Genomic DNA, 27,425 nt, shown 5'->3' on the forward strand with positions numbered 1-27,425 from the left:
TTCATTGCAGCATCGGTCTCATACGGTCTTGGGGGCTCCGGAGTACAATACATATGCTTCAGTCGTAACCGTGGTCAGTAAAGAACAGTAAAATGAAAACGAGACAGTAGACATGCGGAAGCCATCTCTCTTATTTCAATGCTTGGGTATCTTACTTACTGTAGAGCACATGTTGCATCCTCAATTCTCCCACACATGCGCCCTACACCATCTCACCGCAACACACCAGATATATCCCTGCCCATTGAGTTTACCCGGTCCTCTAGTCCCTTCTTCTTCCGCTCCAGCTGCCTAACCTCCTCTTCCTCCCGCCGCAGATCCTCCTCAGTCATGGGCTCGAAGACAGGTGCTTGGTTTTCCTGTCCCCCTTCCGCAGACTCATCATCTATGTACTCGCGTGATCGGTTCAGTCTGCTCAGCTGTGTAGTCTGGTTGGCTATCCGTGACTCGTAGTACTCGATCGACGCTTCCAGTCTGCTATGTCGCTGGCGCATCGCGGCGATTCGTTCTGCAGCACCAGGGATAGGACTGCCAGCTGGTCAGAGGAACTCCATACTCTGTGCGCGTGATATACTTACTATACCCCAAGCAACTTCTCGGCGCCTTCTAGTAGTGTCTCCACATCGACCTCGTTTCTATTGCCCCCGTCATACGTTCGGTAGCCCAGCCCAGTTCCAACTCCTCCTCCGCCTCCTCTCCGTATCCTCTCAACTAACTCTGTCCCTAATACCGCTGCGACCGCCGTGTTGCGCTTGGGTGCTCGGACAGCGTTCGCGCCTCCTCCAGATATGCTGGAAGCGGCTCCATTGGGGTTGAAGATTGTGTTGCGCCGATTGGAGCCTGCCGAAGGGTTCTGAGCTTTTAGCGGCGGGTGAGGTGGAGGCACGGAGAAGAGAGCACGTTCATGCGTTTCAGTGTCGCGGATTAGCGTCGTAATATCGTGAGGATGTAGCAGCGCGTTCGTGAAGATCTTCGGTGGGGGAAACCTGGAACGCGTTTAGACGGGAGCTTTGTACCCAGGGTGTAAACATACGGTAGCTCGGCGATTGACTGGGCGCAAAGCGATATTTGCTCCAGGTGAGCGTCGAGGAGCGTCATGACGGACATATATTATTCAGCTCTGCAAAACCCGTTGTATGTTGAACGCGGGGGGTGTGTTTGCATTGTTTATCACGTCGGAGAAATGATCGGGCCGATTTCACCAGCTAGAGCTTCCGCCTCTCGGACCTCATCATCACCTACCTAAGCTCTCAGCCCTCTGCCTCCGCCTACCCACAACCGCCGCTCGTACCTTCTCCTCTGCCCTCCTAAACATACCCCAACGATCAACATGGCGGAGAATATGGAAGGCGTCGTCACCGAGGGCGAGCAGCCCAAAGCCGAGAATGTTGAGCAGAAGGCGGTCGCTGGTAAGTGGCTCCCGTATCATATCGCAACATGGTTACGTTTTCATGTCCTTGTTCCTACTGCACCACGACATCGGAACTGCATCGTCGCATGTGCCCGACCTTCATGATTGCTACGAATCTGGCTTCCAACAAGTATTCGTTTCCAGACCGAGCTGACCGAACCGCCCAAGACATTCGAGGCAACTTCACCCTGCTGGAACGAGCCGTCGCCCAGTTCGATTCGCGGTTTACGCTTAGGGCTCTTCGATCAATATCGTCCCTCCGGAAGAGGCTCACCGACCGCGTGCTATGTTCAGTCATCGTCCTGACGTATTCGCCGAGCAACGCCACTGCGAGGGTGCTCATCGAGGCGATTGGTATGGATGGAGAGGTTATACAGAGTGTAGTGTCTCAGTACAAGGAGGAGATTCAGCAGAACAAGGGCAGCACCAAGGAGCCGATACCTGAGATCGACGTCTACATAGCCATCCTGATCCAGGTATGTGCGACGAAGCAGGCTTGTCCGATGTCGCGGCTGACCGTTCCAGGTGTATCTCTACGACCAGAAAGACTATGAGGAGGGCGCCGAGTTCTCGTCCCAGCTAGTAGACAAGATCCGGGAGCTGAACAGGCGAACCTTGGATTCCCTAGCCGCGAAAGCCTACTTCTACTTCTCGCTCTTCCACGAAGAGCTCGATCCGAAACCGCCGTCCAAGCAGTCGCCCGTTATCGCGCTTCGTGGAAAGCTGCTTGCGGCCTTACGCAGCGCCGTCCTCCGGAAGGACCAGGACACACAGGCTTCGGTGACGACATTGCTCCTGCGAAACTACATCTCCACCGCCGATATCACACAGGCCGATCTCCTCGTCGCGCAAACCCAGTTCCCTCCGAATGCCCCAAACAACCAGGTCGCAAGGTACCTCTACTACCTTGGCCGCATACGGGCGATCCAACTGTCTTACACGGAGGCGCATGACCACCTCACAAGCGCAACCCGCAAGTCTCCAACGAACTCGGTCGCGGCCGGCTTTTACCAGGCTTCTATGAAGCTGTTGATCGTGGTGGAGTTGCTCATGGGTGATATTCCAGACCGTGCTGTCTTCAGCCAGCCTCGCCTTGAGTATGCGTTGGAGCCGTACTTCCGCCTCGTTCAAGCAGTCCGTGTCGGTGATCTCCAAGGCTTCTTAAAGATTGTCGCCACCTTCGCCTCGACCTTCCACCGCGACGGTACCTACACCTTGATCCTCCGTCTCCGACAAAACGTCATCAAGACCGGCATTCGCATGCTTTCGCTGTCCTACTCGCGCATCTCGCTACGAGATATCTGCATTCGCCTCGGGCTGGAGAGCGAAGAGTCGGCTGAGTACATTGTTGCAAAGGCTATCCGCGACGGCGTCATTGAGGCCTCAATCGACCACGAGAAGGGCTTCATGCAGACAAAGCAAGCCGGCGACATCTATGCCACGCGCGAACCTGGCGAGGCCTTCCACGAGCGTATCCGAGCTTGCTTGACTTTGCACGATGAGTGCGTCAAGGCGATGCGATATCCTATGAACCAGCATCGCTTGGAGCTGAAGAATGCCCAAGAGGCGAGAGAGCGGGAGCGGGAGCTTGCTAAGGAGATCCAGGAGGGCGATATTGATGAGGATGATGCAGCTGGAGACTTCGACGGTCTATAGACAAGGAATGAAAACGGCACATGGGGACAGAGCGGTGCACGGTGTAAGATAGTCGTGCTTCTTAGCGAGCATCGATAGATCCACCTGGAGGTGATTTGGAAGAACACAGCATAATGAAGCGTGCAAGCCAATTTGTATGCTATGCCAGATGAAAATCCTATGTGATGTAGTATCGTCCGTCTACTCCATGCCAATCCACACAAACGCCATAGATCTAGCAATATCAAGTCCAAGTATCACCGCGATGACATGGACTCCCCGCTCTCTGCTCGCGGGCGCGTCCCATCAGGTGTGAACCAGCCTCCGCCCCTATTCTCCGTCGGAGTCATCGCCCTCCGCCTCTCCACCGGACTCCAATCCATCCCGGGCGCCGGCAGCCCCGCAATCGCAGCATCATCTCTCGCCCGCTGCCTATCTGTGCTCATACCCCCACTAGCTAGCCCTCCTCCACCTAACCCCTCCTGATCCGTAACCAACCTCACGCCGGCGTTCCGCTGCCGCTCCCTCTCCCTCTCCACTCTCTTGCCCTCGGCTTTCTTCTTCTCGAACTCGATGATCAGCGTCTTGAAGTATGCCTCTGCGGCCGGGGTGGCGCTGTAGTGCACGGGAGTCCAGGAATATGCGTTTTGGGCGAGCGGATTCGCGCCATATTGCAGCAGCATGCGCAGGGCTTTGAGTTCGCCGGCGGCGCTGGCGTGGTGTAGCGCGGTGTTGCCGGTGTGGTCGTAGGTTGTTAGGATGGAGGGCGCGTGCAGGAGCAGCGTGGGGATCAGGTGCAGGGTGCCGGTGCCCGAGCGGCAGGAGAGCATGAGCTTGGGGGAGATATTAGTTTGATAGGTCATGGGAGAGCGGGGGAAAGAGTAACGGCAGCTTACGGCGTCGAGTCCGGCTTTGTTCTGCCATGGTATGCACTCTGGGAAACGCTTTGCTAGCATAACGCCCATGTCTTCTTTGCCCGCTATCGCGGCCAACATGAGCGGTGTTTCCCACTCATTGTTCCTGCTCACGATTTCGTCTTCGTGCCCGGCTTCGATGAGGAACTCCTACTCCCGCAGGTCCTGTATCAGCTTTCCTTCCGCTAGCTATGGCACGCGTGTTGTGGAGCTGGAGAACATGACGTACGGCGATCTGCGTGAATCCATTCTTCGCCGCGAGGTGGAGCGAGGTATTGCTCTTGTCCTCGAAGTCTGGGTTCCGCAGGTAGTGCGGATTGTTGCGCACGATGCGCTTTACGAGGGCGAGGTCGTTGAGGAGGATGGCGCGGCGGAGCCGTCGAGGCACGTCGATCCTGGATTGATGGGCAGCATTAGCTCGAGCTCCGCTCCCCCACTCTGCGGATAACTGATGCTGGTTGTAGAAGGGAAATATTGGCTTACATCTCGACTCTAGTTGAAGCATGCTTGACGGCTTCGGGTGAGGCGTGGGGCTTCTCAAGTGGAATTGGTGCCGGGAGACGTGTTGGAGGGGTTGAATTCACGGAGCTTTACGAATGGGGTTAGCGCGCGAGGTGGGCAGTGACATGCATTTGATCTGTGTTCGGGCACTTAGCGCTGCTTTACTCACATTCCTGATGCATATCTTGTCTTAGAGAGCAAAAGGGGATTGCTTAGATGAAAACGAACTCCGGATTTTAGGGTGGTGTGCTGAGCGTAGTGAATTCGTCGAAAGATGCTTACATCATTTAGAAAGAGCAAGGTAGAGTGCTTCTAACACATTTCGATGTCTCAACAAGTTCGTCTCAGTTAATGTCCGTTCAGTTCGATTGCCCTTGACTAGCTACTTTTCCTCTTCTACAAAGACGACCCTCCATCTATGCACAAATTCTGCCCCGTAGCACTCCTGCTCAGCGCCAACGTCCTAATCTGGTCCGCAACATCCTCGACAGTCGCCAGCCTCTTCAACTTCGTGTTATTCCTCGCTGCTTCTCTCTTCGACTCCGGGAACTTCATCCCCCACTCCGTGAGCATCATCCCCGGGCTGACACTATTAACCCTAATCTTCGGTGCCAAAATAACAGCCAAGCTCTTCGCAAGATGAATCTGCGCCGCCTTCGTCACCGCATAGGGAAGACTCGAACCAGAAGGCTTCACACCAGCCACGCTTGCGGTCGAGATGAAGGTCCCTTCGGTTTCTGCCAAGGCGTCTTTTGCCGCATATGCGAGCCACATGTGTGTCTTCACGTTCATGACGAAGCATTTGTCCCAGTCCTCGTCATTGACTCCCTCGTCGATGTTTAGGAACGTCGTCATGCGTGTCCAGCCGGCGTTTGAGACCACGACGTCTAGCCGGCCCATTGTCTTGAGCGTTTCCTTGACGAGGTTCTCCACGGAGGGCCTGGAGGACACATCGGCCTGGAGGATGTGGAAGCGGGGGCTTGCGGGAGAGGAGTGCGTGCTTGGGATTTTGGAGAGCTCGTCGACGAGTTGCTGGGCGCGGGAGGCGTTGGAGGCGTAGTTTATTACCTGGTGCAAAGTTCAGCAAGCTGAGGACGCGTAGAAAGGAGGGGTGAAGAGTCCAACGGCTGGTATTGGAGCTGGAGGAGCGCACTCACCACTCGGAAATCTGGCGCGAAGACGCGTGCGATTTGAGCACCCAGTCCCGCCGAGCTGGCGGTTATGAGGGCGACTTTTTGAACAGACATTGTGATTGATTTTGAAGAGAGAATGAGCGGAAGGTAAGGGAGATGCAAAGTAGCTTAAAGGACGCGCATCATGGCTCTGATGTAGTTGGAGCATGTGGGGTCGACGTTCCGCTGTCGGAAGCATGTCGACGGAATGGTTCCGCACGAGATCATCCCTATTTTGAACGTCAAGTTCTCAGGGCAAGGCTAAGTAGACTGAAATACCATGGATTTTTTTTGGAATTAAAGAGAAAGCCACGCGCTTGGACAATCTGAATCCTAAGAGTGAAGGACTGTGGGTGGAAGGGCCTTCTATTTGCTCTAGCTCGACATAGTTCTCGTCCACTGCCGGCTTGGGCGTTCACTGAAAACGAACAAAACTCTAGAACGCAACTTCGGTATTCGTAAGCCTTTTCTTGACCGGACTGCATTCCACCGGAGAAACTGGAAGATGCGAGTGCGTATTGCTCCAGTATCGTTGTCCTGGATACGTACTAGAAAGAAAATGGGCGGCACAAAAAAGAGCGCGCAGCGAGAGAGAAACCGGTATGGAAGAATTAGAAGCTAGGAGACTCCTAGAGCGAATACCATGACTGGGAAGATGACACCTAGGCAATTTCGCGTGATCAGTTAGAGAGCAGTCTGCCCCGACGCCGTCCACCGACGAAAGACATCCCGTCTTCTAGCAGCGAGGAGTTGGTATTCCTCTGAAGCCCCGGGGAAAGTAGCACAAAGATCTAGAAGCCAATAGCGGCAAGTGCTACCGCGTTGTCACACGGCGGTTTGTGAAGCGGTGCACACGCCGTCCTCACGTCCTGCGTAGCACGCGACACAGCGTGGGTGTTGTTTGACAAGCTATCGGCGAGACCGTGGAAGCCCACCGGCGAAGGAGTGGGACGGATACGAAGAGAGGGAACAACAGCAAGAAGTGGAAATTGAAATGACGCCGTTGATGGCGGGTCGTTGAAGGGCTTCTGGAAGAGCGAAGAAAAACGGTATCCAGCGGTTCGGTGACCGGTTGGATCCCCAGGAAGGAGAAAGGAAGAGACAGAGGAGAGAAGCGCCTTGACATGTGAACTCATTCTGGAACCTGCTTAATTGTCGAAGATGAAATCGTTATCCAAGATGAACTGGGACGAGAAATTCGCGCAATCCCTCTCGACTTGAGCTCCGCAAGCCCATGCTTTGGCGACAACAACCTCAGAGGCGACTGAGTCCCTCGATCGCGCGTGCACAACGCGTTCATGGTCCGATCCTGCAGTCTGCCGTGGCGCCCACCAGAGCAAGGTTGTAAGCACCAGTTGCCCGGATATTAAAAGGGTAGCCGAAGGCGAGGCGGGTAGGCGCCGGTGGTGGTGATAAGGAAGCACAGACGACCGGGTGGCGTTGGGCGTAATTTCGGGGCTCAGGGTTAAACGCAGTCCCCCGAGAGCGAGGCCTGACTCTGATTCCAGCCCTACAGAGCCGTGTTTTGCAATCACTTCGTGCCTGTTGGTGTGCAACGGGCTTACAACGACCTCACTTTCGAAACGCGCCAAGAAGGCGGTTGCTCACTCTGAAGCCAAAAATAAAGCTTAAATGGATAGCATTCCTCAAAACCGCGGCATTGGTATCGTAAACCCAGACATCGAAGCATTATCCGCCCGGCGAGGCAGAAACGAAGAGACAAAACACTCCATGAAGGAAAATCCGAGTATAGCAGTAGAAATCCATGTTAATTATCTTGCCGACTCTTCGTCTATCGCCCGAAAAGTCTATGAACATGAGAATCCACCAGACCACACAAGTTCCTCCATGAGCTAGGTTGGCAGGAGCCCTTCGACCAAGCGTGAATATTAAACTGTACAATCGAAATGCTGCTGCGCACTTGTGCGCGCGGTGATCATGGTTAGGAGGACCCCTGGACTCCGTCATCGCAATGCAGGATCATGATGCAGAGCCCGAAGAAGTCGTTAACCATTAGAGAAGCCAATTCCCCATTGACCCCATCTCTTCTCAGGAGACCAGAATGGCTAGTGGATAGCTCATACTGAAGCCCCCCGGAGCCTCATCGCTTTACAAGAAAGCGGCGAGAGCACCGGCAACGGCGAGGAGAGAGAGACCAGCCTTGCCAGCAGCACCAGGGAACTCGGACGGAGTCGGGGTGCTGGTCGGGTAGACAGAGGTGGGAACACCAGTGCCAGTCGGGGCCGGAACATAGGGCGCTGAGCTGTTACCCGGAGGATAGTAAGGCGCCGGGGAGCTCGTAGGGTAGACCGGAGGAGCCGGAGTATAGGCCGGGCTGGAAGGAGCCGGGGTATAAACAGGCTTGGAGATGGTGCACTGCCATGAAGTCAGCGAAGGTTCATAACGAGTAGATGAACTGAGACAGAAAACGGGGCAAGCTATTGACGGCCGTGCTTGAAGCCTCGTTTGTCAAGGTTCCAAACCAGATACAATAGCTGACGGTCTCTAGTCTGTCTCGCGAATCGACGTACCGGGCAGTTGGTGATGGTCAGAGTGGTGGACTCAGTGACGGTGATGGTCTTGCCGGGGCCGATAGGGATCTCAGTCGGGCCGGGGCAGACGGTGGTGTACTCGGAGACGACGGTGGTCTCGTATGTCGGGGGAGCAGTGTAGTTGTAGGCCCAGGCGTTGGCAGCGGCAACAAAGCCGGCGATGGCAGCGAAGGAGCGCATTTTGATTGTTGGTTTGGATATTACGTTGGTATTAGGTATAGATCGTGGAGGTCGCGAAAACGAGTGAAATCGGCGTATAGACCGGTGTATTAAGAGCGAGTGTGTGGTGAGGAGGAAAGGAAGAAGAGCTGGGCAGGAACTGGGGGAACTTTATATCCATAGTGCCATGCTGTGGCTTACCAGCCCGTCAAAGACTCTGCCAGGGGCTCCCACGGTTGCACTCGTTTCCCAGCATTCGGCATGCCTTGGCCATGCATGTGGCGTGCATGGTGGACGACTCTGACGATACGGCAAAGGGGGACCGCTGATTGAGCGAAGCTAGGCCAGACCGGTTATCAGAGGTGTTTATTGATGAAAGCAGGCGGCACCTATCAAAGCGGGCAAGCCGGAGAGAAACGAAATTAACAAACCAATATCCCCTGCCAAGGACCCATGCAGCCTCGAAAGTTCGTTGGCTGCGCTATGCCCTTCCGAGGATGGCCAAGGTTAGTGAAAAGTGTTGTTCGCGCAGGCACCGCGTGCACAACCGCTGGCTAACCCGAATTGCACGGCGTGCATATTTCTCAGTCGAGCGGCATGTCATGAATGAGGAGAGCGGGCTTGTGTGGTCGTTGCAGACGGACCCGAGGACATTTTCAACGGCTCCGGAGCAAGGACTGAGAGCTTTGGCTGTTGCATCACCATTCTCGTGGAGCCCATGGCAAGCTTCTTGGACTTGGGCCGATTCGCAGGGCGCCGACGCGGCGACGAACTGCAGGCGAGATCGCGGTGGGGAGACGGTGCGGAACAGCGCTGGCGGGCCCCATGCTCCGAGCAAAAATAGCCGCCGTGCTGATAGCGCAAAGTTACAAAAACAGCAGTTTTGCTCCGAGTCGCCAGAGAGGAGATGGACACTGACACGGTTGCAGCGAAAGATTCGCCAGTGCACGCGGGTTCCTGCATCTCAACCAGTAACTAAAATCGGTCCTGGGCCGAGCGTTAAACGGTGGCAAAGGCTTCAAGGAGCCGACCAGCAAACGCGGCCTGGCGGCCTCAGGAAAGGAGGCTCACAGAAGCCCAGGAGCTGAGTGATCCTTTGCGATAAGCTTAGGAGGCCAGTCTGCGAGCAGGTCGGGAGTTTTCCGTTTTCGCATGAGCCATAGGATCCCCGACGTCGTCGTTGTCTCCTCATCCCGACGTTGTCTTTGCGCATGCAATTTCGCATCAAGGATCCTCACGAGGTTCGACGGGCCTAGCGCCGCGCCATTGCTGATATTGGATTTCATGCGTTTACGGCTTCGGGTGCGCTCTCCGGTGTTGAAAAACAACGCGTCGCGCAACAGGACGTGATTCCCTGAGCGATTAGCAACATCCGAAGCGGGAAGAGTGTCCATGAACTTACCTCCACCTTCCCACAGTACGCTGTTCGTTGAGCATAATCAATTGCAGAAAGCGAATACTCGGAGCTTTCCGGATAGACGACATCGAAGGTGACGTTGGGTCTCCGCATACATTTTTGATGTGTGGAAGCGGCCTCGGGAGAAAGGCGGGGAAGGAATTGCCTGCGCTCAACCCTCCTTCCACCATCAACGTTTCCGCCCTCAACCCCGGATTTACGGACAGCACCGAGCCTTAGTCCACTCCCAACTTCATCTGGTGACGCGTCACCTCTCTTGCTAGCCTCTCTGAGTTCCCTGACTAAGACGATTAGCTCGAATACCCTCATGTTGCCTCTGGCCCGTTGTTTTCACCAAGACCCATGCACGCCTAGGAGACGGGGCAACTGAACCGACCCTATTCTCGTCCGCTCAAACCTGGTCGGGGACTTTGCCCTGGACACCGCGTCGTGCGAACTAGTCAAAGGCCTGCGGTTTAAGCAGCTTCATTGCCATGCGGCAAAAGGCCAGCAAAATCGACCAGCCCGGCTCACCATCTACAGCTTCTGGAATTCCGAAGGGCTGGCCGCAGGATGTCGTGTACTTGCGTGCACCCTCCTATTCTAGGAAGCTCAAAAGCGACATAATCAACTCTCTAATCTTGCCCAAGTCAAACCCTTCGCAGGGCGAACCGGCTCGAAAGACCGGCGGACTATACTCAAACATCAAGATCACTCCCATAGCAAGCAATTCACACCCTGCTATCGGCCAATACGGGCTTTTTGCCAACCAGCATCTTCTTCCAGATTCGTTCGTCCTCTCTTATCTTGGCTACGTCCACGATCAGACCGACACCGACGAGACATCCGATTACGATCTATCCTTGGATCGTGAGCACGGCATTGGGGTCGACGCATCTAAGATGGGCAACGAAGCAAGATTCATCAACGATTATCGGGGCGTTTCAAATAGCCCAAATGCTGAGTTTCGGAACATTCTCGTAGACGTGGGTCATGGCAAGGTAGAAAAGAGAATGGGAGTCTTCGTGCTAAGTGCCGGGAAGAGCGGTAAAAGAGCCAAGGGAATTACCAAGGGTGACGAAATTCTCGTCAGCTACGGAAAAGGATTCTGGAGCGGACGCCTTGCTACGCAAGAGTGATGACACGCGTACGAATTTTTCTACCAACGGCGGGGCTAGCGCCACACCCATGCCGTCGTCTCTTGACTCCTGCGTGCCCTTGGACAGACCAAGCCGATGCAACGCACAAACATTCAAAGGAGACGCTCATGGACGGCTGGTTTACTGGGCACCGAAGGACTAAGCACTAATGTCTCCCACGAGTCCTTGGGAAAGCGCTTGGCTGAGGTCCCTCCGCTCACTCAATATGTCCGGCAAGATGGCGAATTCGTCCGTGCCTTGATGGTGGTCATATTCTCTATTGCGGCCACTAGAATGGTGGAAATCCTCGTCGAGCTAGACGACAGACTGACTTCGCCTTGGACGTCACTAAACGAACGCAGAGGTTCCCCCTTAGGATTGTTGCAGTGCAAGTCGAACTTCTCCGCGGGACATGCATTCTATCACTATTCTGTAGAGACTTGTGGCTTCTGTAAAAAAAGACGTCGTTCTATATATTCGACAGAGCGGACAGGAGAAGCTGCGTAGCCGGCGGCCTTGCTATACACGTTGCGCAACATCGCAAGCCGGCTCGACGACTGTCCTTGTCTGACGCCCTCCAACCAACGAGACCACCGCTGGTCTTTCAATCCCGGGCATTGGTAAAGCTGTGCAATCCGCCCTGCGAACCTACTCACCATGGTCCGCGTCGCCAACACACCGGCAAGAGTCGAGAATATCGCACTTCATCACTCAAAACAGCTCCGCTTGAGGAAGCGCTTTATTACCTCCGGAGGTATTTTCTTTGCAAGTTTGAGCTACGCCAGATGCACAAGGGCTTGCATCAAGTCCCGCGATCAGCTCTCGAACCGCGTATGACGTCGCGGATGTCTCCCATCCTTTTCGGCTTCATGGCCTTTGTACACAACTCCGACGGGCACGTGGTTTTCGCAACAAAACCAACTTCCAAAAAGCAAAGCGCTCCCACGTGGGTTCTGCGAGTGATTGCCAGCATAGTGCATGACGTCCACAGTCAGGAGGGTGAAACTTGGTCTCGCTTGCTCCCTGTTCCAGAAGGAATCCAGAAAGGAGTTGGAAGCCTCCCACCGGATGTCCGACCATCAGCCGCACAAAAGACGTCAGAAAGGATGAATAACCGTAGCTGGCGTGGCACCAACGAGCCACGTAACGAGGCTGGAAAACTTGTTTCTATTTTCCCTGAGAAATATGTGGCGGTGCGGCGGAGGAGCAATCAAAGAGCGAGTACAAGACGATCAAAGATGATCTTAGTACAAGCCACGTCTCTTGCCTAGAGAAGCAATCTGTGAGGCTTCTCGTTTGGAGTGACCTGAAAGTTGGTCTGACTGAGCATGGGGCAGAAGTGACGTCGAAGGGCTCGGAATAGCCGTTGCGGCCTGAAACATTCTTGACATGTTGTCAGGCACAATCCCAATTGTTTTCGTGGGGACGTCATCGTTTGCTCAGATCGCATCGTCGCATTCTCATGGGGAATTTTCTCGACTTCAAGGTGGTGGAAAATGCTCCCATCATTTCTTCAGCATGAGAAAATGCGCTGTGGAGAGCCCCACCCGGGGGTGTCCGCGGACAGTGGTGCCATGTGTGCACTGTGTATGCAATGCAGGTACTGCCGTGGGTCACGATAGTCAGGAACAGGGCATTCCAGCGCTTGCAGGATGAATCACGATCGCGATTCTGCGCACCATGATCTGAGACGGCTTGGAGCCCTGGCACGGGTGACGTGATGTAGCCTTGGCGGGTTTCGCACAGCACCACCACGCAGTCGATCGCCAGAGGAGCGTCTCTCTCCCAATCACCTTTCTCGCGCCAACCCGCGGAAGGCTACGGCTGAGGAGCCGGAGGTTGAGACCGTTGTCCAAAGGCGCCCCGAGCAACTGGGCCCGAGCAGGCTTCATCAGCCATGGTCCTGCGCCCCGGGAGCTCTGTGCTATTTCACGTCATGGCCGCTTTGAGGAATGAGGTGCACATCACTGCGACGCTGATAAAAGCCCCTGGGTCCTCCCTTCCTCCTTTCGCAACTACCGAGTTATTGCCCTACTCTCTCCGACATTATCCTGCCGTCAGTTGTTGTTACCTACAAATACCGTGAGCCCACCGGCGACTCGTGTTCAGCAATTGCGCCATCTCCTGATATCACCCTACCGGCTCATTCCACCAGCGAAAATCAACCAACCAGCGCCCGCAGCTCTGCAGCGTCTGCAGCACGAACGATCCCCAGATCGAGCTCACGCTTGTTGGGAGTCTAAACGTTTCCGTACCATTCGATCATTAGCTGCCTCCGGCTCCGTTATCAAATATAGATAAACCCCGCATCCCGCCCTTTCCCTACGACTACACTCTGAGGACCCCGAGCTTCACTCAACTGTCCGCTCGAACTCAGAATAAGCAATCATACCGCGAACGGACTCAATGGCCCCTCCTACAAGATACTCGAAGAGCAGCGTGAGTAGCTGCCCTGCTGTGCAATGCAATGAGCTAGCCTTGCTAACTATCACGCCAGGACGACTCGGTACAAAAGTACATGCTTTTGTCGTCACAACAGGAGGTCCTCCGCCGTCGCCTGTCTCTCCACATCCCCACCTCCGCCCCCATGACGGCCTCGTCACCTGAATTCCAGTCTCTGGCATCGTCACCCGTATACTCTCGGCCTACCTACGCTGTGCCCTGGTCGGCTGATCCGGACTACGCCTCGGCCTGGCCATCACCTACCGAACCCATCCCAGCACAACCCGGGATGGTCCACCGAAACACCATCGACGACCCACACTGCGAAGACTCCCACAAGATGTGTGAGATCAATCAGGAGATCAAGGCTACTCTTACCGAGCTGCTGAACACCGACTCTGTACGCTCAGACGAAAAGTACCGGGCCTGGGTGCAAGCACGCCTTATGGATGCGGAACACCAGATCCGCCAGCAGCGCCGTCGCCGATCCAGTGGCTCCATCGTCGACCGAGAGTTCGCCTCGTCTATCGCAGAGCACCTGGACCTTGGCATCCATTCCTGCAAGACCTGGAGTTGAGCAACATCCCACGACCCGCGATCTATCCACGACTTCCATCCCTCGGCGATCGTCTTGGCATGAAAGGGTCCACGACATGTCGAGAGAATCCCAAACACGGCTTGAGATACGCCTAATGTTCAACTGTGGGGAATCACTGTCTATGTGACATGTATCACTGGAAGATTGATTAACGAGGGGTTATGGTTTCACGAATTACCGTATTATGGAATGGCTACGGCGTTTGATATGGTTTGGTATGGTTGGCGCAAGGTGTTTTTCTGAAATGAAGTGCTCAAATCAGAACACCATGATACCCCACTGCATGCATCACTTTGAGCGCGATGTATGCGCTGGGCAGCTCTTTGGTTACCCTATGAATTGTACTTCTTAACTTCATAATCCAAATATTCTACACATCCAACCGTCTTCTGCATCATCATGAATTCTCAGTTGTGACTTCATGGGCACACTGCTTCCACGGCACTGGGTCGAACAACTCAGAGTGATCCTTTACCCGCGGACCGATGGGGCTATCTAGAGTCAAGGATATCGCTTCAGATTGCCCATGCATAATTCGACAATTCCTTGCGTTCGGTGGGTCTTCTGCTTGTCTGATTTCAGTATGACTTCAGCCCCAGCCCGCAAGGCTCCACTACAGTAGAACCACAACCGCTCTTCTCCACCACGCTACTATCGCCCGTGCGCCACAACGCCCGCAATTCTATCCCCACCCGCCCCAAAGAAAAAAAAAATCCCGTCATCAAAATCCCATTGCCCAATCGTCGTCGATGCGGTTCCTCCCACTTCGCGATCAGGCTTGTCCGATGGATCGCACATCAGCCTGACGTTACCCTTACCCTCCAACCCCCTCCACAACACCACTAAAGGCAAACTACCGTTCCCGTCAGGATTATCACAGCTTCCCAGCCTCGCAACCCAACCACGAACAAGGACCCCCGACCCCTCCCGTCCCAACAAACAGCTGCGCATCGCGGGATAAGGCTTCGATCGCTGAATGCAGGGTGAGGGGTCACCCGCCGATCACCGCATGCTGGATGCGGGGCAGGATCGCCAGCGTTGGGGACTGCTTTGGTGCGCTTCTGCAGGGTGAGGTTTTACTTGCGTACGCGTACGTGTACTGTATGCAGGGTTCGCGTAGGCTTTGAGCCTTGGATAGACTTGTGGAGGGAGGGTCTGAGAAGTAATGCTGCTAGTTGGGTGGTGTTTTACAGCGAGAAGCTGCGCGCTTGCGTCGAGGGCTGCACGACATCGACATCGATTCGTACTGTACCGCAGGTGGAGGTGGAGAGGTAGGATTCGAGAGAAGCGGGAAAGTATTACCGTGAAGGGGCTTGGTTGCCAAGCGAGGGTCTGGATGCCTTTGAGGAGGTTAGGTGGAAGCAGGGCGGGTGGTGTTGTGGCTCAGAGGGGTTGAAAGAGCTCGTGAACGTGGCGTGTGGATCGGGTCATTGGACACGCTCCGCTTGGTGGGAATCGCGAGCCGAGTAAAGTTAAGCCGCTGGGCTTTCATGCTATTATGACATCGTATTCCAAGCTCTGCATGCCAGAATATTGGATGGCGCCGAAAGCGATGCAGCGAAGTTCTGGGCGTTGGCTTCGACGTTGCGATAACATTGTTGTGGGCTGACAAGCTCATGGTGATGGAAAGGTTCAACTTTGAGTGTACCCGATTCCATCCGCTCAAGGGGCTAGGATATGCCAGAGCCGGATTGAGACTTCGTTTTCTTGCTACGAGGGAAACGAGACCTGAAGAGCTTCGGCAGCTATTGCACTTTTCGATAGTCTGTGCATAATCTGCCTAAAACCTTGAGGGCGAGCCTTCTAGCATTAAAAGTAAGTCTTAGTGATATGTACCGCCAGATGGAGATGGGATATATCGGTCGTGGCTACCGAAAATCCGGCTCTGTTCATCCTCAATTCAATTCCTGTAGCGTCGAGTGCATGTTGAGTTAGCTAGTGGTGACGACGGTACGAGCATAGAGGGTGTTGAACGGAGCCAACCCCATTTGATATACCTTTGATGCATCTATATACAATAGCGACGCCGAGCATGCCACCTCTTCAACCTACGGCTCGTCCCAAGCGAGAATCTGCCGCTCCAATCCATGATACAAGTACATAAGTTCATGAAAGTCGATATAGAAAATGCTCTCGCAAAAAGGGAATATCCACAAAGGAAATTGCTGATAACGCCATACCTCGCATGCTGCGGAACCGAAAAAAAGATATGTGCCTAGCTCGTTTTGTTTGCGCCGCCGCACCAGCATCGACCCTCGCCCTCCTTTTCGACATGCACCACGACGTCCATGCCTCGTCCCTTCAAAAACTGCACCGCACGTTCTCGCACGTCTTCCAGGTCCGCGGCGCTGGAGGCGATAATGTGGATGACGCCAAGGATCCTTGGTTGGCGGGCGTGGGTATGTTCATGGTCCGAGTGGTCGCACGAATGGTCGCCGTGGCTATGTGATTGCGAGTGCGGATGGCTATGTCCCGAATGATCATGCTCGTGCTTGGTATCGTGGTCTGAATGATCATGATCATGCTTATGATCACAACCACCGTGCTCTTTAGCATGCGCTTCTGCATGTGCAGCGCCTTCGTCTTCCAGCCAGAACTTCGGCACAGCGTACCCCACCACACCCCGGAGAGAGCTCAACTCTTGCAGTGTGTTTCGAATACCGTATTCGACGTCGGCGGGTAGAGAAAGCATAAGGCGCATACCGGAGCTCTTGACGAGCGGAATCGCAGAGATGAAGATCAAGATGGCGATGATGCACGACGCAATTGGGTCCCAGCCAGACCAGCCATAGTACTTGGTGAGGAGCGTTGATATGATGACGGCTACTGAACCCAGGGCATCTGCGAGAATGTGGAGGAAGATGCCGTGCATGTTCTCGTTGTCGTGAGAATGGCCGTGCGAGTGACCATGGTCGCCGTGGGAGCTGTTCCAATTAGTCCTTCATGCGCGTTGCATCAGGGGAGGACCAGTAGACTTACTGGTCGTGTCCGTGGCCATGGTGAGCATGCCCGAAAGCTGTGAGGCCAACGATGTTCACTACGAAGCCTAGCACGCTAACAATGAGAAGTTCGTTCAGCCGGTGTAGATGATGGCCCTCCCAAAGCCTTTCAAAGGCATCAAAGATGATCTCTAAACTGACAAGCCTTTGAGGAGGTTAGCGCGAACCGTGTTTTGGGTACTGGTGAACCTACAGAAGGAATACGCCGTTGGCGAACCCCGACAGCGTATCGATCTTGCCATAGCCGTACGGAAACCGAGCATTCGGACGCCATTTGCTCATAACCGCAGCAGCCAAGCCCACCGCAAGCCCAGCACAATCGAACAGCATGTGGATGCTGTCCGTCAATAAACCTAGGGATCCTGTTACGAATCCGTAGAAGAACTGGACGAGCATGAAAGCCAGGTTAAGTCTATCCAAGTCAGCCAGGGTTCTAGAGAGAGCGTTCTGTGGACGCTCAGCCTGAGTTAATGGCGACTAGCTCTTGTTTGTGGAACCAGCTGCAAGGGAGAAGAGCTTAACTTACACTCCAAAGTAAGCAATGCGCCGCGAGTCTTTTTCGATCAGAATGCTATGCATAATCGAGCCGGGCTTGCACCAAGCAATGAGGAAGGCCGAGAACTTCGAATGGTTTCCGTGCAGGTGATGATCGTGGTCGTGAGAGTGACCATGAGAGTGCTGATGGCCAGAGTGAGAATGGCCGTGAGAATGTGGCCGAGCTATCGCAGACGGACGCGTATCGAACCAAAGCGCCCCAAAAACAAGCACACAAACTACAAGAAAGAGTGACCATGCCCGCCATGCGCCTGGATGCTCTAAAACCTCAAATACTGCCGTTAGAAGCGTTCCCAACGCTAGACCGAATTTCTTCTGACTTCGCAAAGCAGCTGGAAGAGAAACATACACAAGCGCCGTCGCTGATGCAACCGACAGAGTAGAAAAGAAAATAGCATGGTGAGAGAGAGATGGAGATGAAGAAGAAACGCTCGAATAGAAAATAGTTATGAGGGTGAGTCCAAGGCCGGATCCAAAGGTGAGCAAGATGTCCTCGGATGAGCCCACGAGAGGGGATGAGGGCTTCGGTAGAGAAGCTCGACCTGAAGCCCACGAGTCCTGACTTCTAGGGTCGGTGTGTAAGAACCATCCAGCGGTTGGGAGGGGCGGAGGTATAGCAAAGATTGAGGCCGCTAAAGCGAGGTAGCCGACGAGCGTACCTGCCGCGTCTGGGGAACCAAGCGCGTCTATGAGCACCGTAAGAAGCAGTACTCCGCACGTCGCTCTGCGAGTTCGTAGGGTCCGCCTGGTACCCTCCCAGATCGTATGTTTCCCCGGCTTTTGATCCAAACTCCCAAGTCCCGCGGTTGTTGCTGCCAACAAGAACAGGGCTGTCCTCGCTCCGCCCAATTGCATCGTGGCGTAAAAGGGCATCAATACGCTAAGCACATTGGTGAGCATGCGCCACAGCGAACTGGCGTCTCGTAGTATGCTGGATGTGCTGCCGGCTTTTTCAGCGCTCCCAAAAGACTTCCGCCTATCCAAGGGCTGCTCTACTGTGGTTCGAATCTTGGCTATAATGCTTATGAGAATCAAGGTCGTTGAGGAGAGCGTGCACGCGTGCAGGAGCTGGCCGCCGCTGGCGAGACTTGCAGAGCTCGGAATGTTCGAATCAGTGACGGTATCGGATAGCGTAGCAGGCAATCTTCGAGCTGGAGCGACAACGGTGGGATATGCTAGCGAAGCCAACAGGTAAGGGAGGGGTATGAGGAGGGCTGTGAGGGCTTCGGGAAGCTCAAGCCATGATCTATATGCATGTCAACAGACTGTCTGCCAGACCGAGTTCACAGAATGCTTACGAGTGTGAGTGTGGCAGCAGCGTCGGAGGCGTTTCCTGGATTGGAGAAAAGCCAAAATTCCCAGCCGCCGCACTCTTCCGCGAGGGAGGCTTCCCCAAGTCTGAATCCCCTCGCGGTCTGCCCTTCGGCCGTCCCATGAACGGCTTCAATGTGTACGTGGTGTCGGTAGACCGGGTGTGCTGGTGATTGTGTTCGCGCGCTTCGCCGTTACCGTCGGCGTATGGTGAGAGGCCTTGGCCGTACAGTTGTCCATTCATCTCGGATCTGTTGTGGCGGTGGCCGCCCGCGGGGGGTATCTGTCCTCTCACGGGCGACGAGTCGTTGCGCTGGTTGTTCCAAGGCGCAGAGTGGTCCGAGGAATAGTGCGACCGTGAATGTCCATGACTGTGAGACTGTGAGGCGGGATTGAAGGGAAGCGCATAGGTAGAAGCCATAGGCAGCGCGCTCGGGGGTCCGTCGCTGAGTGGACTCGGGCACCCAAACAGGCAGGTGGGCCGTACCTCTGCTTGTGAATAGGGCAGTCCAGCACCCAATTCCAGAGAGGCAGGTTCGAGGGTCGAGGGCGGCGGGCGCGCAAAGCGGAAGGAGCGAATTGCGGGGTGAGGGGGGTGGATGGGGGAGGGGAGGGAACGAAGAGGAAACGCGGCGTCTGCGACAATGTTTCGACGATAGCGGCCGCGTTCAGGGGTCTCGGTTGGCAGATTGACAGAACCGCCGATCTTGTGGCGCTCCGCCAATATCTCCGCATTAGCGCCTCGGTGGCTGACGACGAGGCTGCAACGTGACCGCATCTAACCTCTGCACCCAACCGCTACTCGAGCATGACAAGATGCTGAGCGAGGACTTCTTCACGGACAAGTTCAGTCGCAGCTTCGATATCGTCCTCTTCTCCGCGCTTATCCTGTCGACCTTTCTCACCATTGTTTTACTCACGCTGCCCTCTCAATATGATCCCTACAAGGACAAGCCGCTTAAAGTCGTGGACGAGGAGGGGAAGGAGATCGAGATGAAGGGCAAAGACGGACGGAAGAAGGTCAACTTCAAGCAAGGGAGGACGGTGCAGGTCGTTGTTTTAGGAGACATTGGCCGGTCACCGCGCATGCAGTATCATGCAATTAGCATCGCGAAGCACGGCGGCAGAGTCTACCTAACCGGATACCAGGGTAGGTTCGGGTCGTTTCATGCCCACGTTATTCGTCTTCTCACATGTTTCTCAGAGTCGGAATTGCATCCTGATATTGTTTCGAATCCATTGATACAAATCGTCCCGTTGGTACCCGCACCATCATTTCTGCGCTCGAGCAGCAGACTTCTCTTCCCCGTTCTTGCTCCCCTGAAAGCCTTGTGGCAGGCACAAAACCTCTACAGGGCTTTGGGCTATCGAGCAGTACCTGCAAGATGGATGCTCGTACAGGTCGGTATCTCCCAAGTCCTGACTCTTACGCCAGACTGACTCCTAGTAGAACCCACCTTCAATACCTACTCTAGCCATTGCAGCCATCGTGTGCTTCTTCCGGAACACCGAGCTTGTCATTGACTGGCACAACTTTGGCTACTCCATCCTCGCTCTCAAGCTCGGGTCTAGCCACCCGCTCGTCAAGATCTCTGCCTTGTATGAGAACATCTTCTCAAGATTCGCATCTGATCACATCGCCGTGACCAATGCCATGGCTCGGGTGCTGAAGACGAAGTACGGAGTATCCGCGCATGCGCTGCATGACCGCCCGGCCGCCATCTTCCGACCGATCAGCAGCCAGGACCGAGCAAAGTTCCTTGCCCGACTCCCTGAAACGGCGCAATATGCGCAAGATCTCTCATCGTCGTCGAAGAGCCCCTGGAAACTGATCGTCAGCTCTACGTCCTGGACTGCAGACGAAGACTTCTCCCTCCTTCTCGACGCACTCAGTGCTTACTCCGCGCAATGTACCTCAAAGACGCACTTGCCTAAAATCCTCGCAATCATCACTGGGAAGGGTCCGCTGAAAGAGCATTATCTCTCCAAGATTCAAGTCATGAATCAAGAGAAGAAGCTGCTCAATGTCGTCATACAGACAGCCTGGTTGACGCCAGAGGATTATGCTCTGCTTCTAGCCGCAGCCGACCTGGGTGTATCATTACATACTTCGTCCTCCGGCGTGGATCTTCCCATGAAAGTAGTGGACATGTTCGGCGCTGGGCTGCCGGTAGTGGGATGGGGGAAGTTCGAGGCTTGGCCGGAGTTGGTTAGAGAGGATGTCAATGGGAAGGGCTTTGAGAGCTCGGAGCAGCTTGCGCAGCAGCTAGTAGAGCTCTTTGAGAGCAAAGATGGGTTATTGACGACGTTGAAGCAGGGCGCATTGAAGGAGAGCGAAAACCGATGGGACGACGAGTGGGATCGCGTAGGCGGAAAGCTCTTCAAGCTTGTATAAAGCTTGATAAAGTGTCTAAATTATAAATATTTCATCCCACACATTGCAGTGTTCTTCGTCCGATGGAATACTCGGAGCTTAATAAGTCGAAGGGAGCCGTGAGGCTGAATGCACAGCGTAATGGTTTAAAGTTATTGATTGATCAGTATCGTGAAATAGACTTAACCGTTCTATCATACGTGCAGAAAAGCACTACGATTTTGCTTTTGTAGCACTCAGGCGGACAAAAAAGTATATACATGAGTCATGAGTCTGGCAGTCTCCCGTTGCATGACTCGCGGGGTAGCAAAAGCAGAAGCGAGCTTTCACCACTTCACCTTTTCCACGACAAGAACAATGAATCCTCGAATTTCGACTCAACGCTCCAGACTCAAACCACTGCAGTTGCGATGTCCGATGTGACAGAGTTGAAATGCTGGCCGTGCTGCATCGATTCGATTACCTGGTCCCCCGAGGGAATTATCGCTCTTGCCTCCGATGACAGAGTTGAACTGCTGGTGCGCCCATAATATATCTCTTCCATCTGAATTTCTGAACTCATGAGGTTTGCAGTTTCCAAATACCGAGTCTCACAGTACCGAAGAAGATGTAGCTTCAGCATGGCAGCATGTCGCGCTTCAAGTACCCTGGTTCACCAAGGAGGAGCTTCCCATCAAGGATCCAGCACCGCTCAAGACGTACTCAATTGGGGAAGAGATATCGCCAAGCATTCCTACAAGCTTAGGATGGTCTCCACCTGGACTTGCAAAGCATAGGAGATGTGCTCTTGCCGCACTTACTTCAAGCCTGGTTCTCTCCGTTTGGGCGTCCAACGGCAAACCACAGGATGAAACAAGCTGGGAGCGACAGCTGATCATCAACGACGCCCTCTTGGAACGCTTCTCCGGCAACGCAATGCAAGAGGAGAGTCACATAGAGTCGGAGCCTGGAGAGAAACTGCGACTCAGGACTCGTATTCGAGCGTTTGCTTGGGCTCCCGCTCTGCCTGGCCCGCAAGTTTCCAACATCGTCGGCACGCAGCTTTTTTGGGGTCAACACATAATAGCAGTCTCGAATGAAGACAACCAAGTCGTGGTCCTAGTCGTTGAATCACCAACCTCGACACTAGGCGCAGAGGAAGACTGGAGCGCTGAGGTTCTTAATCACTTCTCAGTCACGCCGGATTCGGAATGCGTCTTCTCGAACCCTTCCTGCTTCGACGACTTTATGCAACAGCAACGTCATATTTCACATCTCGCCTGGAGTCCGTGGACCGTTCATGGCGACTGGTACCACGCTGTGCTGGTCTATGCTACGAACGAGGATGTGCGCGCAAGAGTGGTTACATATGCCCATGACACCGTCGGCCTGGGTGATGAGGTTATCTATCCTGATATCGAAATACGACATGCGGGGCCTATGAAATGGTCTCAGAGGGTCCACGACGGCGACAAGGTGACTCTCGCCTTGTTCACCAGATCCGAAGTGATCTGCCTTCGTATATCAGCCTCAGACGCCACGATCCTGAACCGAACGACACACCACTTGGACGGGCGCTGGGACGAAATCTCAGGGGTAGTGTGGGATCAGATGTCGAACATCTCTCCCCGTCTGCACTTCTGCTCCCTCAGTTCGACCATGAACTGCCCCACAGCAGTCCTGAAGCTCTCAGAGAATGGATTATCAGCACTTCCCTCGCCGAACTGGCGTGAGCACATAAATGATACACAGATCCTCTTCAGCGCTCGACATGAGCTGAAAGGCAATGCCAAGTCGAAAGTTTGGGGCTTGTCAGCCGCTCCGCTTGGAGACTTCATTGCAGCCATCCACACATTGCATCCATCTAACATGATCGAGTATGGCCCGCCATCAGACCGGCGATCAATCGTTGCCATCAACAACTTGATGAGCTACAACCAGGCTTCGCTTAAATTTCCTGACGGGAATGTCACTACGGAGGCAATCATATTTACCTTGAGGAAGTGGCTTGAGAATACGGTTGAAGACGCGGATCACATTCCGGAGTTCGCTGAAAGGGTCATAAATAAACTAGCGCAAACATACGCACCGCTGCAGACACCCGCGAGCAGTAACGGGAACTCCACGACCTCTTATGCAATCGCTGACCACTCGCAGCTTGTGGTTCAATTCAAACAGCGCGCCTTTCTCGACCCTCACACTCTAAAAGACCGCTACAACATACTTGTCTCTCAAACATGCATGCCTACCCAGTCAAACGATCTCGCCAAAACACTCATCGCCTTCCGCCTAGCTACCGCCGCCCAAAGGCTCCCACTAGCCGTTACCCAAGCCACGCCCTTCAGCTCCGAAATTGCCTCGCATCATCGCCAACTCGTCACCCTCATCCAGACCCTGATCGATGAGGATGCCGAGGGCGAATTAGACAACTCGGCTTCCATAGCGATTGACCCCCAGTTGCAAACGGCCACCGCCATTACCGACACCGATACGTGCGACTTCTGTGAAGCAGCGATCCCGTTCACAGATCTGAAGACTGCGGCATGCACGAACGGCCATCAGTTCCTGAGGTGCGGCTTGAGCTTCCTGGCAATCCAAGCCCCGCGCATCACAAAGTATTGCGGAATTTGTAGCACGCCTTTTTTAAGCGATGAGTTTGTGGTAGCGCAGGAAGAAGGGATTCGAGCACCGAGCAGACGAGAGGTCACTGAGATGAAGGACCGACCCCGCATTGAAGACGAGGACGCCGAGATAGTGGAGATTCAGCACGATGGCGAAGCCGACGATGAGGACAAAAGGGAACTCCCCGTCACGCTGGCGAGAGTGCTTTTCCTCGCTTGCGATGCGTGTATCTACTGTGGCGGGAAGTTCGCGGGATAAGTGAATGAAGTGGAATGCCTGGGAGCTTATGAATATCTATAGCAGCTATTCTAAGGTAAAGCAACCGTCCAAGAGTACTTCATGTCTCCTAATCTTGCAATTCGGCTGTTCTTCTCCTCTCAGTCGCCTCGTTTCTACGTGTTGACCTGCTGCTGATTACACTGTGAAGCTCTTCCATTCAAGATCAGGCTAATAAAGTCGGTCCAAATCTAAGACAGTCCGCTGCCTTCACTTCCACCCTCTACATCCGCTCGGAAGCCCGATGGCAATGCTGATCTCTCAATTCGATATCCCTATATATAATGTAGATAGCGCTTGACAAGCTCCAGCAGGGTACGGACTATCTCCGAAGACACGGATTCTCAGCGCAGGTAGTAAAGTGAGGCAAACAGAACCAAAAGGCACGGTAGTATATCTTCTCAATTATGGATTGGTTCCCGAAGTACTTTAGTCACCATTATTAATGCGCCAGAGCTCATCAGTCGCAGCACAGGAGAAGGGACAGAGTCTGAAGCTCGCATTATCATACATTGAACTATCTGGGTATCATTGAATGCATATACACTTAGCTGACTTGTACATAGCCGGAAATGACCGCTTCCACGCCGCTGAAGCCGGCATATCGGAGCCAGGACTCTTCCCCGACTTCTCCTTGCGCCGTCCTCTTTTCCACGTCCGCTCTATCCAGCTCCGACTGCTTTGTACAACGAAGAAACGACTACGACTCGAAAAGCCAACTTAACTAAGTCGGCATTGTCATTTCCAAGAGCTCCCACCTCATTTCCCATCAATGCCCACTTTGCCCTGGCCTTTCGGCATCTTCTTGTCTAACCCCAGTTTCTCAATCTCTGACGGCTTGTACAAATGCGGAGCGAGCTCACTGAGCCACTGCCCATCCAGAGGCATAACATTTCGGAGATATTCCTTCGAGGTTAACACGAGCTCTGAATAGATTATGAATTTTGGCCTCGCTTCGATTAATGTGGAGCTTGGATGAATATAGACCGTCAAGCCATTCTTTATCGTGCGATATGACAATCCATCTCGCTGGAGACGTGCCGCATTCAATTGGAATCCGGCGGTGAGGGCCTTCCGGATTGCGACATCGTCTGTCGGGTTGCTTGAGTGCGAAATCTCAATGCGGTCGCAGAGCTTGGATAGCTGCTCGCGAATGTCTCGAGCGCGGTTGAGGGTACGGTATTGGAGGAAGTTCTCTTTGCAGAAGATGGGCGAGTATTCGCTTTCCTCGAATTCGTTCCAAATGTTCAGATAGGTGAGCATATCCCCACCGTCCCTAGCCTTGTCCGCGAACCTTTTCTTAGCTGCATCCGCGTACATTTTCTTGTCTTTCGGCCGTGTAAAGAGCGAGGCCGACTCTGACAACATAGCCACAATGGAGATAACCTCCTCGACACACCCAAATTCGTCGGCGGCAATCATGGCCCGCGACAAGAAAGGGTCTAGAGGAAGTTCCCCCATCCTTCTTCCGACGCGCGTCAAATTGCCAGCTGAATCGAGGGCACCGAGGGCGTAGAGAGACTCGAGAGATTTCGCCAGAGTTTCAACCGACGGCGGGTCCATAAAGTCAAAACTGATCAGATCGTTGATCCCTAGACTCTTCAACATCAAGACCGTCGAAGCCATGTTCACCCGTTGAATCTCTGGCGTCGTGTTCTCTTCCAATTCGTTCCAGTAAGCCCAGCGCGTAAAAAGGTAGAAACATTTGCCGGGGCCGGTACGTCCAGCACGACCGGCCCTCTGATTAGCACTGGCTCTCGAACAGGGTGTCACCACAAGTGATTCCATGCCCGTATGGGCATTGTAGAGGTGTTCTTTACTTAGTCCGCAGTCGATTACGTAGCGGATGCCGTCAACGGTTAAACTCGTTTCTGCTATGTTCGTTGCGAGGACGATTTTACGGCATCCGGCCGCTGTAGGTTGAAACACGAGACTCTGAGCGGCTGAATCTAGAGCCGCGTAGAGTGGTCGTACAATCAGTTCTGGAGCCCTCGAGCCAAGCTTTTGAGCTGTCTCTTCCAAGCTCTGTTGTGCGGCCTCAATCTCCTCCTGACCCGTCAGGAAGACGAGGATGTCCCCAGGAGGTTGGCTAAGATGGATCTGTAGACAAGTAGTTATTGCGGCCTTGAGGTAGTCGGCTTCTGCGCTTTCACTGAAGTATTTTGAGACGCTATGACTGCGTCCGGGCGCAGAAAAGATGGGGGCGTCGTCGAAATAGCGGCTGAATTTCTGAGCGTCAAGTGTGGCTGACGAGACGATGAGCTTGAGGTCTGCCCGAAGTCGGCAAAGATCTTTTAGTGCGGCCATCAGTATGTCCGTGTTGACGGTGCGTTCGTGTGCTTCATCAAGTATGACGACAGAGTACTTCGAGAGCATTGGATCGGAGAGTAACTCTCGAAGCAACATACCGTCTGTCATGTATTTCAGCACGGTTTCTGGACTCGTCTTGTCCTCGAAACGGATACTGTATCCCACCTCCTTGCCAAGCCTACAACCCACTTCCGTCGCAACTCTCGCGGCCACACTCATTGCCGCGACACGCCTTGGCTGAGTGCAGCCCACTATCATCCCATCCCGGCAATAACCATCCTCTTTCAGATACTGAGGGATCTGAGTAGTCTTGCCGGAACCAGTCTCACCAACCAAGATGAGTATCTGGTGCTCCCTCACTGCGTCAAGTATGGGTGCCCGGAATTTGTACATAGGCAAGCTCTTTCGTGTGCTTTCAATATCTTTTGCCTGTTTCTCGGCCGCATCCAGCGCATCCTGAAGCAGCTGCTTCTCTGGATCCACCAGCTTCGCATCTGAGACCCAGTGGACGGCCTGTGATTCGTCAAAGACCAGCTCGTACTCCTCCTCTCGCTCGCGCACAGGTCGGTGGACCTGAGCAGCCCTGGCCTTCGTTTCCTGCTCTTCTGACCATTGCTGGTATTCGGTCTTATGGGCTTCCTTGTCCTTCCGTTTCAAGACCTTCTCCTTTTCGCTGAAGCTTGCGTCTGGGATGAAAAAGCCGTCCAGCTCATCCGATATTGCAAGACGTGATTCTGCAAGGCGCAGTGTCTCACGATTGCGAGCAAACTGGGCTAGCTCTCTCTTCGACAGGCGAGGGTTAGATCGCTCCTCTTCAGCTTCCTCGGCAACTTGTTTTCGAAGAAGCGCAAGTTGGGTCTGCTCCCTCTTTTCCAGATACTGCTGTCGTGACCGAAGGCGGAGGTCAGAGATGTCTTCGGCATCGGGTCGCTTGGGCGGCATCGTGGACGAGCGGCGGTCGGAGAGTGTGGCTTTGGATCGAAACGGTCAACGGCGTGGGATGGGCCCCGGAAGCCTCCAGGTGGGGGTATGCAAAGTCGGTACTGAACGGCCCGATGAAGGCCTCGAGGCGTGGTGCTG

General features: G+C 54.1%; 13 protein-coding genes across 13 annotated transcripts; 7 read left to right on the forward strand and 6 right to left on the reverse strand.

The window, feature by feature from the left end:
• Window positions 1-73: 73 nt before the first annotated feature.
• BU26DRAFT_191879 (DASH complex, subunit Spc34) lies at window positions 74-1,125 on the reverse strand. The gene is made up of 3 exons (XM_033820520.1): window positions 1,034-1,125; window positions 579-986; window positions 74-528 (listed from the first exon to the last, which is right to left on the reverse strand). The coding sequence occupies exons 1-3, from the start codon at window positions 1,105-1,107 to the stop codon at window positions 213-215; spliced, it is 798 nt and encodes a 265-aa protein (XP_033675843.1). The 5' UTR covers window positions 1,108-1,125; the 3' UTR covers window positions 74-212.
• A 121-nt stretch (window positions 1,126-1,246) lies between these two features.
• Window positions 1,247-3,090, forward strand: BU26DRAFT_525739 (uncharacterized protein). The gene is made up of 3 exons (XM_033830575.1): window positions 1,247-1,409; window positions 1,580-1,887; window positions 1,937-3,090. The coding sequence occupies exons 1-3, from the start codon at window positions 1,331-1,333 to the stop codon at window positions 3,065-3,067; spliced, it is 1,518 nt and encodes a 505-aa protein (XP_033675844.1). The 5' UTR covers window positions 1,247-1,330; the 3' UTR covers window positions 3,068-3,090.
• Window positions 3,091-3,183: 93 nt separating this feature from the next.
• BU26DRAFT_525741 (ankyrin) lies at window positions 3,184-4,665 on the reverse strand. The gene is made up of 5 exons (XM_033830576.1): window positions 4,631-4,665; window positions 4,444-4,548; window positions 4,190-4,355; window positions 3,943-4,110; window positions 3,184-3,879 (listed from the first exon to the last, which is right to left on the reverse strand). Coding segments are annotated over exons 2-5 (912 nt in total). The 5' UTR covers window positions 4,446-4,548; window positions 4,631-4,665; the 3' UTR covers window positions 3,184-3,303.
• A 192-nt stretch (window positions 4,666-4,857) lies between these two features.
• BU26DRAFT_441670 (oxidoreductase ucpA) lies at window positions 4,858-5,708 on the reverse strand (the record flags this gene model as incomplete). Its single annotated transcript, XM_033824469.1, has 2 exons — window positions 4,858-5,529; window positions 5,619-5,708. The coding sequence occupies 2 exons, from the start codon at window positions 5,706-5,708 to the stop codon at window positions 4,858-4,860; spliced, it is 762 nt and encodes a 253-aa protein (XP_033675846.1).
• Window positions 5,709-6,424: 716 nt separating this feature from the next.
• BU26DRAFT_511984 (uncharacterized protein) lies at window positions 6,425-6,769 on the reverse strand (the record flags this gene model as incomplete). The annotated part of the gene is made up of 1 exon (XM_033827344.1): window positions 6,425-6,769. The coding sequence occupies one exon, from the start codon at window positions 6,767-6,769 to the stop codon at window positions 6,425-6,427; it is 345 nt and encodes a 114-aa protein (XP_033675847.1).
• Window positions 6,770-7,554: 785 nt separating this feature from the next.
• Window positions 7,555-8,603, reverse strand: BU26DRAFT_192681 (uncharacterized protein). Its single transcript, XM_033820521.1, has 5 exons — window positions 8,289-8,603; window positions 8,165-8,198; window positions 7,980-8,009; window positions 7,698-7,919; window positions 7,555-7,574 (listed from the first exon to the last, which is right to left on the reverse strand). Exons 1-4 carry the CDS (start codon window positions 8,363-8,365, stop codon window positions 7,743-7,745), a joined length of 318 nt encoding a protein of 105 aa, XP_033675848.1. The 5' UTR covers window positions 8,366-8,603; the 3' UTR covers window positions 7,555-7,574; window positions 7,698-7,742.
• Window positions 8,373-9,846, forward strand: BU26DRAFT_525746 (uncharacterized protein). Its single transcript, XM_033830577.1, has 3 exons — window positions 8,373-8,683; window positions 8,776-9,698; window positions 9,747-9,846. Exon 2 carries the CDS (start codon window positions 8,842-8,844, stop codon window positions 9,430-9,432), a length of 591 nt encoding a protein of 196 aa, XP_033675849.1. The 5' UTR covers window positions 8,373-8,683; window positions 8,776-8,841; the 3' UTR covers window positions 9,433-9,698; window positions 9,747-9,846.
• On the forward strand, window positions 9,807-11,272 carry BU26DRAFT_194360 (uncharacterized protein). Its single transcript, XM_033820525.1, has 2 exons — window positions 9,807-10,000; window positions 10,056-11,272. The coding sequence occupies exon 2, from the start codon at window positions 10,235-10,237 to the stop codon at window positions 10,877-10,879; it is 645 nt and encodes a 214-aa protein (XP_033675850.1). The 5' UTR covers window positions 9,807-10,000; window positions 10,056-10,234; the 3' UTR covers window positions 10,880-11,272.
• Window positions 11,273-11,474: 202 nt separating this feature from the next.
• On the forward strand, window positions 11,475-12,424 carry BU26DRAFT_525747 (uncharacterized protein). The gene has a single exon (XM_033830578.1). The coding sequence runs from the start codon at window positions 11,665-11,667 to the stop codon at window positions 12,148-12,150; it is 486 nt and encodes a 161-aa protein (XP_033675851.1). The 5' UTR covers window positions 11,475-11,664; the 3' UTR covers window positions 12,151-12,424.
• A 949-nt stretch (window positions 12,425-13,373) lies between these two features.
• On the forward strand, window positions 13,374-13,898 carry BU26DRAFT_442068 (uncharacterized protein; the record flags this gene model as incomplete). Its single annotated transcript, XM_033824489.1, has 1 exon — window positions 13,374-13,898. A coding segment is annotated over one exon (525 nt), but the record flags the coding sequence as incomplete, so codon positions are not given.
• Window positions 13,899-15,898: 2,000 nt separating this feature from the next.
• On the reverse strand, window positions 15,899-19,390 carry BU26DRAFT_497359 (cation efflux protein). Its single transcript, XM_033826285.1, has 5 exons — window positions 18,772-19,390; window positions 17,445-18,719; window positions 17,112-17,330; window positions 16,899-17,063; window positions 15,899-16,843 (listed from the first exon to the last, which is right to left on the reverse strand). Exons 1-5 carry the CDS (start codon window positions 19,203-19,205, stop codon window positions 16,135-16,137), a joined length of 2,802 nt encoding a protein of 933 aa, XP_033675853.1. The 5' UTR covers window positions 19,206-19,390; the 3' UTR covers window positions 15,899-16,134.
• A 174-nt stretch (window positions 19,391-19,564) lies between these two features.
• Window positions 19,565-21,213, forward strand: BU26DRAFT_525749 (glycosyltransferase family 33 protein). Its single transcript, XM_033830579.1, has 3 exons — window positions 19,565-19,934; window positions 19,989-20,185; window positions 20,235-21,213. Exons 1-3 carry the CDS (start codon window positions 19,601-19,603, stop codon window positions 21,177-21,179), a joined length of 1,476 nt encoding a protein of 491 aa, XP_033675854.1. The 5' UTR covers window positions 19,565-19,600; the 3' UTR covers window positions 21,180-21,213.
• Window positions 21,214-21,517: 304 nt separating this feature from the next.
• BU26DRAFT_544805 (uncharacterized protein) lies at window positions 21,518-24,082 on the forward strand. Its single transcript, XM_033831753.1, has 2 exons — window positions 21,518-21,676; window positions 21,732-24,082. The coding sequence occupies exons 1-2, from the start codon at window positions 21,569-21,571 to the stop codon at window positions 24,015-24,017; spliced, it is 2,394 nt and encodes a 797-aa protein (XP_033675855.1). The 5' UTR covers window positions 21,518-21,568; the 3' UTR covers window positions 24,018-24,082.
• Window positions 24,083-27,425: the final 3,343 nt, after the last annotated feature.

Source organism: Trematosphaeria pertusa, assembly GCF_010094035.1.
Source record: "Trematosphaeria pertusa strain CBS 122368 unplaced genomic scaffold BU26scaffold_27, whole genome shotgun sequence".
In the NCBI taxonomy this organism is placed as follows: domain Eukaryota; kingdom Fungi; phylum Ascomycota; class Dothideomycetes; order Pleosporales; family Trematosphaeriaceae; genus Trematosphaeria; species Trematosphaeria pertusa.

Excerpts from the sequence above, each read along its gene's own strand:
- BU26DRAFT_525747 (XM_033830578.1), top strand. The coding sequence starts at position 11,665 with ATGCACAAGGGCTTGCATCAAGTCCCGCGATCAGCTCTCGAACCGCGT.
- BU26DRAFT_525746 (XM_033830577.1), top strand. The coding sequence starts at position 8,842 with ATGGCCAAGGTTAGTGAAAAGTGTTGTTCGCGCAGGCACCGCGTGCAC.
- BU26DRAFT_191879 (XM_033820520.1), bottom strand. The coding sequence starts at position 1,107 with ATGTCCGTCATGACGCTCCTCGACGCTCACCTGGAGCAAATATCGCTT. Across the intron at positions 987-1,033 it reads CAGTCAATCGCCGAGCTACC|GTTTCCCCCACCGAAGATCT; the intron begins GTATGTTTACAC and ends AACGCGTTCCAG. Across the intron at positions 529-578 it reads GAGAAGTTGCTTGGGGTATA|TCCTATCCCTGGTGCTGCAG; the intron begins GTAAGTATATCA and ends ACCAGCTGGCAG.
- BU26DRAFT_544805 (XM_033831753.1), top strand. The coding sequence starts at position 21,569 with ATGTCCGATGTGACAGAGTTGAAATGCTGGCCGTGCTGCATCGATTCG. Across the intron at positions 21,677-21,731 it reads ATGACAGAGTTGAACTGCTG|TTTCCAAATACCGAGTCTCA; the intron begins GTGCGCCCATAA and ends TGAGGTTTGCAG.
- BU26DRAFT_192681 (XM_033820521.1), bottom strand. The coding sequence starts at position 8,365 with ATGCGCTCCTTCGCTGCCATCGCCGGCTTTGTTGCCGCTGCCAACGCC. Across the intron at positions 8,199-8,288 it reads AACTACACTGCTCCCCCGAC|TGAGTCCACCACTCTGACCA; the intron begins ATACGAGACCAC and ends CATCACCGTCAC. Across the intron at positions 8,010-8,164 it reads TGACCATCACCAACTGCCCG|TGCACCATCTCCAAGCCTGT; the intron begins GTACGTCGATTC and ends ACTTCATGGCAG.
- BU26DRAFT_525741 (XM_033830576.1), bottom strand. Across the intron at positions 4,111-4,189 it reads ATGGATTCACGCAGATCGCC|GAGTTCCTCATCGAAGCCGG; the intron begins GTACGTCATGTT and ends CTGCGGGAGTAG. Across the intron at positions 3,880-3,942 it reads ACAAAGCCGGACTCGACGCC|CTCATGCTCTCCTGCCGCTC; the intron begins GTAAGCTGCCGT and ends ATCTCCCCCAAG.
- BU26DRAFT_525749 (XM_033830579.1), top strand. The coding sequence starts at position 19,601 with ATGCTGAGCGAGGACTTCTTCACGGACAAGTTCAGTCGCAGCTTCGAT. Across the intron at positions 19,935-19,988 it reads CTACCTAACCGGATACCAGG|AGTCGGAATTGCATCCTGAT; the intron begins GTAGGTTCGGGT and ends CATGTTTCTCAG. Across the intron at positions 20,186-20,234 it reads CAAGATGGATGCTCGTACAG|AACCCACCTTCAATACCTAC; the intron begins GTCGGTATCTCC and ends GACTCCTAGTAG.
- BU26DRAFT_497359 (XM_033826285.1), bottom strand. The coding sequence starts at position 19,205 with ATGGCTTCTACCTATGCGCTTCCCTTCAATCCCGCCTCACAGTCTCAC. Across the intron at positions 18,720-18,771 it reads CTGCTGCCACACTCACACTC|ATCATGGCTTGAGCTTCCCG; the intron begins GTAAGCATTCTG and ends ACATGCATATAG. Across the intron at positions 16,844-16,898 it reads CATGGCCACGGACACGACCA|CTCCCACGGCGACCATGGTC; the intron begins GTAAGTCTACTG and ends TAATTGGAACAG.
- BU26DRAFT_194360 (XM_033820525.1), top strand. The coding sequence starts at position 10,235 with ATGCGGCAAAAGGCCAGCAAAATCGACCAGCCCGGCTCACCATCTACA.
- BU26DRAFT_525739 (XM_033830575.1), top strand. The coding sequence starts at position 1,331 with ATGGCGGAGAATATGGAAGGCGTCGTCACCGAGGGCGAGCAGCCCAAA. Across the intron at positions 1,410-1,579 it reads TGAGCAGAAGGCGGTCGCTG|ACATTCGAGGCAACTTCACC; the intron begins GTAAGTGGCTCC and ends GAACCGCCCAAG. Across the intron at positions 1,888-1,936 it reads ACATAGCCATCCTGATCCAG|GTGTATCTCTACGACCAGAA; the intron begins GTATGTGCGACG and ends TGACCGTTCCAG.